This window comes from Homarus americanus, unplaced genomic scaffold (genome assembly GCF_018991925.1).
Source record: "Homarus americanus isolate GMGI-L3 unplaced genomic scaffold, GMGI_Hamer_2.0 scaffold25860, whole genome shotgun sequence".
In the NCBI taxonomy this organism is placed as follows: domain Eukaryota; kingdom Metazoa; phylum Arthropoda; class Malacostraca; order Decapoda; family Nephropidae; genus Homarus; species Homarus americanus.
The window spans coordinates 2,697,624-2,705,703 of NW_024724693.1; the positions used below are offsets into that span (position 1 = coordinate 2,697,624).

The following is an 8,080-nucleotide window of genomic DNA, read 5'->3' on the forward strand; positions in this document are numbered from 1 at the left end:
ATGTATGACAACACCTCTACCTCCAGAAGTTGTTCGAATTCGTTAGTTTTTCCACCTGCCTAACTTCCTAGCCGGGGGCAGACCCCTCCTCACCTTATTAAACATAAAGTACTTATTTTTATACCTGGTGGGGATCCAAGTTGTGGGTGGGGGAGCATGGGGAGCACAGCGAGCCTATCTAGCTGCATGGGGGGGCGCTATGAGTTCCCCCACCCCCGAAATTTTATTTAATTCTGACCAATATCATGGGCATTTTGAAGCCACTTGCACTTGATGTTAGGAGATATTCTGGTGTCAATAGTAATTACATTTTACCATACAAAATCGCCTGAGTATAATACTGCGTTAAAGAAAAAGAATATTGAAATTTCTGGTGTAAACGGGGGTCTACACCTCCTCGATCAGCCCCTGTGATTTACGACCTTAGAGAAAAACTAAAAAACAACAACATAATAATACAGTACAGTACTTATAATTAAAATAAAAAGTTGTTGCCACTTTCAAAATACTTACTATACTGTAATGCTAAGAACATATGTAGAAAAAATGGACGGCGCGAACAACTGGTGGATTAGAGCTCCTGAACTTGTCTAGCTTATACTACAGACGGGCAAGGGAGGGGGGACTTAATTGGGGTGTATAAACATCTCAAGGGGCACTACTTACTCGAGTGTCCTTACCTGGAGCTGGCGGGTGCTCGCCCCACAAAGTTGAAGAAGCATGTAAGTCCAGGAAACTGTGAGGGCAAACCTTTTCGAAGTGAGAGTTGTGAACTCTTGGAACAATCTACCAGAAAGTGTTGTGACGGCACCAAGTGTGAGCTCTTTCAAGACCAGACTTGACCAACACTGGAGCAGGTTCAGATACATTCAGGAGCCGGTGCATGTCCAGTACATGCCAACAGTGCGTGACAGAGACGTGATCGATCGCCCAAGCGGCTAACTAGTCGATCAGTGGTGAAGAGGATGAAAGTAAAAAGTAATAGTAAACACCAAAAAACACGAATAATGTAAACTTTTTATAGTTTATTTTTTATTTTTATGGTTAGCTAAGTTTTTTTTTAATATTTTACCCCATTTTCCCTCTACTCCAATACTCCAAAGCCCTGCCCACTTTGAACAGCTAATATTGTTGGTTTTTGGGAGGGGGGGGGGGTCATTTGGTTAAAATACTTAAAAATATAAATTTCCGACAACCACTGTGGAAGTTGTTTTAATGAGGCCCACTGCATATGTTCAAGGTTTTGCAAGTAACTCAACCATTGATCAAAGCACTGAACACATGTGTCGTAAAAGTCTATTACTTACTATTTTCTTTACGGCTGACGAGTCAATCAATCCATCTTGTTAAGTTTGTTCACTCGCCCCTTAACGGTGCGGCATAAACACATTAGCTTTCTTTGACTGCTGATATTGCTTCAAATGATATACTCCACCCATTACTTCCACCAGTAGGTAGTCAGCTACCAAACAGGGAGGTACTACCGCCTGGGAAGATATTGGAAGCATAATGTGTTGTCTAATGGTAGACCCTGCTGCCACATGTGACCAAGTCCCAGGTTGATGATCTGACTTTCTTCCTCATTTTCACACAATTGCAGGGTCTCAATTGTTTCTCTTACTATTGACAACACAACATACATATACCTGTGTTGTTTCTCACTCTTGATATATTTTATAATTTTTGTGTTTATTTATGGCTCTTTATTATTATAATTATATTAAGTTATTAATTTTATTATTATTATTATTTTATTATATCCCCCCCAGGCCCTGATGTGGATCATAAAATTACCTGTGCCAGGGTGGGCTAATGCACGTAAAAAAATAATAATACAGAGTAATAATAATTAATTATTATTCCTCTTCACGCTGAAATAACTTGCTTGAGAATGCCAAAAGTTAAGCCAAATTTTTAGCCACCTTCCCGATGTTTGAAAGAACATTAATAAGGATTAGAATTGATTGTGAAGGTTTTGTGCACGAAAATGATCTCAATTAATTATAATTCTCGATAATTTCAAGGTTTACAAACAGCAGAAATTTGCACTATCAGAGGCAGACAGTGAGACTCCACCTAGTAAGATGTACATTCACTGCCAAACACTTGATCAAGAGTGTAACCTATTAAAAAATCAAAACAAAGAAAACAGGTGATGCCTCTTTACATACTGACAGTAATTCTAATAAAGTAGGACATTTATTAAAAGTTCCGTAGAGTCTGACTGCTAGTGTAGGGTGAAGATGCTGCAGTAATTATGAATAACAGGTGTCACATATAAGAGTACAGATAGGGTAGGTGATGTGGACTAATGTTTTGTGTCGACAGGTCAGCATCAACATCCAATGGCAGTGGTCTCAGCCGGCGGGGGTGACGGTGGTGAGGGATCATCACACCGGAGCACTGCACCTCTCCTGCCTCGCCCCCTACAGGCACTTCCTCCTCTCCCTTATCTACGTCATTGTTCTCATCATCGCTGTAGCTGCTCTGGCCATTAAGGTGAGTGGTGCCATCCTGTTAGAGAACCTCTTGTGTGTTTGTATGTGCATTCCTAATGTCTTTGTGACACTTCTTCCCACCTTCATGATGCCTCCTTTCAGTGCCGAGGTATACGGGAGAACTATCGTGAGGCAGCGTACATGGGGGCGGCACTAGGGTTGGTGTTGCCACTGTGGCTGGCCTGGACACTGGCAGGCTTCATCCTGCCCTTGCCACACCAGCCAGCTTGTCTCGGCTTCGGTATTGTCGCCACAGCTACTATTGTCTTTGTTGTCATGTTCATACCCAAGGTGAGTCACTGCCAGCATCCACTGCTACTGACTGGGTGCGTTACCGCTGGTTAGTGGAAGCATTGACTAGTGTTTCTGATGGTTAATGGCACTGTGTCATGGGAATACTGTAGTTCCTATGATATGTAGACAATCATTGTCAGTGTGATATACAGTATAGACCATCAAATTGAAGCCTTAATATTACTTAACCTGTTAAGAAATGTTTTGGGAAAATTACCCCTTCCTCATCAACAGGGGCGGCAGCTGGCAGCAGTAGGTAAAGAGGGGGTATTTCGTGAGGACCGGGACGACCAGGTGTCCACGATCTCTGGTGGGGCTCGCTACTCCCCTTCCTTCTTCCTCTTCAAGCCCATCAAAACTCCGAAGGACCTGCTCACTCCCGCCACCTCTCTGTACAAGACCCGACTACCAGGTACGCCATGTAGTGCAGCTGCTACAGGTTTAAGATCAGTGCAAATGTTGTGAGGTTAAAAAGTTCATTTGTTCCTGCATTACTCCTGTCCTTGAGAAATATAAAAATTGTCTAAGGATTACACATACCGCAGTGTTCTCTTTGGTGGAACAAGATTAAGTCAAATATGAGCTTAATATCAGTAGTGCTGGGTAAAGTATACATACAGTCCTCATGTGCAGGTAAGTTGTCGTAACTACCACATCTGCCAGAATAATATCTAAGTAATTTGAAATGTTCTTGTCAAGATTAAAGCAGAAACTGTTTTTTGTGTCCAATTTGGGGGAAAATAATTAATACTGAACTTAAGTATTAATTTTTTTTTAATTTTTAAGAATCTGTGTCATCAGTTACACAGTAAAGATCTATTGAACTTTTGAAATATATTTTGTTTTTTAGAATTACCACCCAGATGTTTGGCACCACTCAACAGTTAAATCAATGAAAGTATAGTATAGTACTGTACAGTATCTTCAATGTATCTTTTAAAGGACTGCTCCAAGTGTTGGATTCTTGTTCCGCTTTATTCAAGTGATAACGATTTGTTATATTTCAGCTCATGTAATTTGTCTCAGAAACTTCCATGATAAAAGTTTGTCCACGAGTTACACGTACAGTACAGTAATAAGGAGAAAATGCTGTACTGATTGTAGTTATTCTCATTTGTCTTCAAGATAGGCCAAAAATTGTTTGCTAATCCATATGTCCAAAGAAAGACCGTTGTGTCAGGTTGGTGCCGGCCCTCAAACACCTCACTTACCTTGAAAGACAAGAATGTACAGTACTGTATACAGTTGCATTGTCCTTAATATATTATAAGAGATGAATACTTAGAAGTTGTACAGAACAGTATAAGAAAATCTGTTTTTAGGAGCCATTTGTGTTCGTTTCTGTGTTATAACACCTTTCAAGTCAGGAAAGCCTATGTTAGTGTTTCAGGAATTTGTTCTTTTATAAATCAGAAAAATATTTAAGCAGTTACAGTACAGTGCCCACATTGTAAATAATTAATAACCACGTAGACCTGAGAGAGGCTACTCAGCACATGCACCTTTCACAACTAATTAGTGGCCTTATAGATTTGCACATTCACATCTGTGTTACCCTTTACTTCACCGCCACTCACTCTGGTTCTGCCACATATGTTTCAGATCACTACAGGTATGGTGGGGCCCTTCCTCCCCTCCCACACTCCCAGCCCCCACCACCTGCACCATATTATTGGCCTGCACTCCACTATTATCATCACTACTATCAAGGTATTCTTCCACTCTCCTTCACTCTCTGCTGACATCACTTCTACTGATTTGACTTGCTGACATTTGCTGACTTTACCACCACTGCTGTTGACACTTTTGAAGACTACATGGTGTGTGTTAACCCCTTTCTTCTCCAGGTGGTGACATTACTGTACCTTGAGACACTATCTACTACATTTGTGACATAATTACTACTGACACTCCTATGTACTGTTTTAGAGGACTGAAATTAGTTATTCCATAAAGATAAGTTGGACTCAGTACTGGAATGTTGTGTGTCAAGTTAAAGTAACACTTGAAAACAACAAAACTCAAACACTACACCTACATTTAATCTTCATGTGGTGTTGAGTGTTAAGATTGATTTAGATGCTGCCTGTGATTTTGAAAGACCTGGTTGTGTGTGTTGCTAAAGTCCATCTTGAAGTGTAAGGTACATTTGGCCTAGGAAATGCAAGACTTGTAAGTACAGGTATTTAAATTCTGGCAATTGCCCATCTGTGCCCAGCCATATGCCCACCTGTTGACATTTTTCTTTCAAATTGTTATTTTAAGTTTTCATGTGTTCTGTAATGCATTTAAATTTGATTTTGAAAGTGTCAGCGATCTTTTACTTTTTAATCTGATTTCCTTTTATCAATGCTGTAGTTTTGTTTTTATGATTTTTCTAATGCTATGCTACAGAAGAAAGATTTTGCCAACAGAGAGTTGTCTTATGACAATTGGGGAACTGAAGCACTTTGATTTTTTATAATGAGACACAGCAAATGCTCTATGATGTGGTGTGTAGTGATAAGATTAAACAGGGTTACTCTACAACAGGTGTTTGGGTGTTGCAGGTATGAGTCGCGCAGATGACGGCGTCTACACCAGCATAGACCCGCCTGCACCACACTACGCCCTTTCCTCCAACCCAAACTTCTACCTGTTCCGATCCCATACCCACGCTGGCATGATGTACTAAGGTGTATGGTCATACCTGAGGTGAGTATTACAAGCCAGAGGTGTGACTGTAGTCTTCATGGCCCCAACACTAACAACTCTTCTCTGGGTATAAGATTGGTACAGTAGTAATAGTATGTGCATCATTGTTAGCGATGGTCCTCATTATCCAGGTGCTGTAGTTAACCATTTTATCATTTGTGTTGTGGGTAGTTTACATTACCATCAGCAGCCCTCACTAACACTCACTCCCAGATTGTGGAAGTACATGTAGTTCCTTATCACCACCAGTGTTGTCCCTGCCACCACCAGTGTTGTCCCTGCCACCACCAGTGTTGTCCCTGCCACTGCCTGTGTTGTTGAAGGTCTCATTTGTCTAAAGGATACATGTGACATTGATATAATAATTTCTATAGGGGTCACTTTCTCTACAGTGTTTACCCAAGCAACCAATCAGTGGCAAAGAGGATAAAGTAAACAGTGTTGGTGGTAGTGATCAGGATATATTACACAAATGTTCTGGTGTAGCTGTCAGTGTTATTCATTCTGATGTGAGACAACTTGTTCCATAGGTAAGCACAAACATACATGGGAAAAGAAATAAGTTACTTGAAAACTTTTACAAATATACTGGTGACAGGAAGAGGATACAGTAATGAGATAGAGAAATGAACTCAGCAACCTAAACCATTAAACAATTCTTATAAGGAGTAGAAGTTGTTATAAAAGAGTAGATGGTTATATTGTGACTAATGGTTGGGACAGATAAAGAATAAAAAATTAGTTTATGGTGTGTGATGCTGTAAGAGTTTGTCAGCTGCACTTATGTCCCAACAACAAAAACATGTTCATTGCTTTTAAGTATACAGTATTTAAATGATCAGGCTGTTTTATACTGTACAGGTAGTTCTGCTATAACGCGATAATTGTGTTCTTGTAAAATATCGTGTTATAGAAAATCGCGTAATAGAAATAACGGCTTATGGAGAAAATAGGGTTAGGTGCAGATTACTCGAAATCGAAAAAATTTAGTAGTTAGCCTAACACAAAGGATAGCACAGTCTAAATAAATGTTACATTCATATCTAATAATGAAATCATACAGTAAATGTGACACTTTACTTGATGGGGGAGAAGGGTGATTTTGAGGTTGATAACATCGAGCTTCTCTTCAAGTGTTATATCCTTTCTTTTACGATCATCACCGGGAATTCTATCACCAGAACGCTTCTTGGAGATATTCTTCTTTACCATATTCACAGTTAATACCACAAAATTGGAGAAATAGTAAGCAAAAATCGCGTTATAGCAAACAAGCGTTCGCATTATACAAATATCGTTCCTAATTCATAAATCGCGTTAGAGCAAATTCGCGTTATCAAAACACGCGTTATAGCAGAACTCACTGTACTGTATTTCCTGAGTGAAGAAATGTTACTTATGTTTATTATGTGTGATTTATTAGAGTACAGTAAGATCTTGTATTTTGCGAGTAATATAGACTGGAAAAATTGCGCCAAATTCAAATTCGCCAAATGTAAATACCGGGTGCAGAAACTAGTGGGAAAAATAACAATATAGACTGGTGTGGGGTATGAGATGTTTGGTTCACACTCAGGATGGGTTGGAGAAAGGAAACTCACAATGTGCTCTCTATATACTGTACATGTTGTATTGGATGTACAATGCAGCTTGGTGCTGGGAAGGCAGCATGGTTACAAGCGTGATGTAGAGAGAGCTGGTTGGTGAGGACGCTCAGAGAAGGACAGCTTGTGGGTCGCCATGCTCGCCGGCGGGAGAGAGGACCGCCAGGCAGGCGGAGGAGGAGCGAGGGCCGCCGGGCAGCGGCGGAGGAGGATGAGGTGTTGCTGGCTGGTTGGTGTAGGTAGAAAGAGGCAGGTCACCACGAGGTCAGGTCTTAAATAGCGGGAGTAGGCGTGGCTTAGTAGTTGACCCCCGCTCCGTGATGTATGGCGGCGCTGGTTGACCCAGACCACGAGGCATACACTGGGGAATTGGTGGGGTCGGCTACTCAGCGACAAACAGCGTTTGTAGGGGAGAAATCCACTACACTGGCCACTCTACATCAACCATTTATAACCTCCAAATGATACAAATTCTGCCTTTATTGACCTGATTGTGCTTTCCAGACACTAGTTTTTAGGCCTTCCTCAAGTAACTTAATCTCGCGCTGCTTATCCTGCATCAAGTACTTGGCAAACTTAACTCCCTTATGATAGTCCCGCTTCTCCTTTTCTTTATTTGGCCGCCCAGGTGTGTGTGTCCCACCCCCACCAGTAGGACCCCCAGTAGAGGTAGAGGCCATTATCTTGACTTGACAGGTGGTGGTGTGGGGTAAGTTATTTTGGCTTCACACTCAGGATGGGATGGAGAAAGGAAACTCACAATGTGCTCTCTATATACATGTTGTGTTGGATGTACAATGCAGCTTGGTGCTGGGAAGTGGCAGCGTGGTTACAAGCGTGATGTAGAGAGAGCTGGTTGGTGAGGATGCTCAGAGGAGGACAGCTTGTGGGTCGCCATGCTCGCCGGCGGGAGCGAGGGCCGGCAGGCAGGCGGAGGAGGAGGTGTTGCTTGCTGGTTGGTGTAGGTAGAAAGAGAGAGGTAGGTCACCA

At 41.5% G+C, this 8,080-nt stretch overlaps 1 protein-coding gene across 2 annotated transcripts in view; it reads left to right on the forward strand.

Moving 5' to 3' along the window:
• Positions 1-6,361, forward strand: part of LOC121864518 (metabotropic glutamate receptor 6-like) — a 72,154-nt gene extending 65,793 nt beyond the window's left edge. Inside the window, exons 9-13 of one of the 2 annotated variants that reach the window (XM_042363586.1) lie at positions 2,329-2,499; positions 2,601-2,789; positions 3,027-3,204; positions 4,395-4,502; positions 5,342-6,361. In XM_042363586.1, coding sequence (XP_042219520.1) covers positions 2,329-2,499; positions 2,601-2,789; positions 3,027-3,204; positions 4,395-4,502; positions 5,342-5,466 — 771 coding nt within the window. In that variant the 3' untranslated portion in view covers positions 5,467-6,361. The remainder of the gene's footprint in view (positions 1-2,328; positions 2,500-2,600; positions 2,790-3,026; positions 3,205-4,394; positions 4,503-5,341) is intronic. The other variant, XM_042363589.1, reaches the window with a different exon arrangement.
• Positions 6,362-8,080: the final 1,719 nt, after the last annotated feature.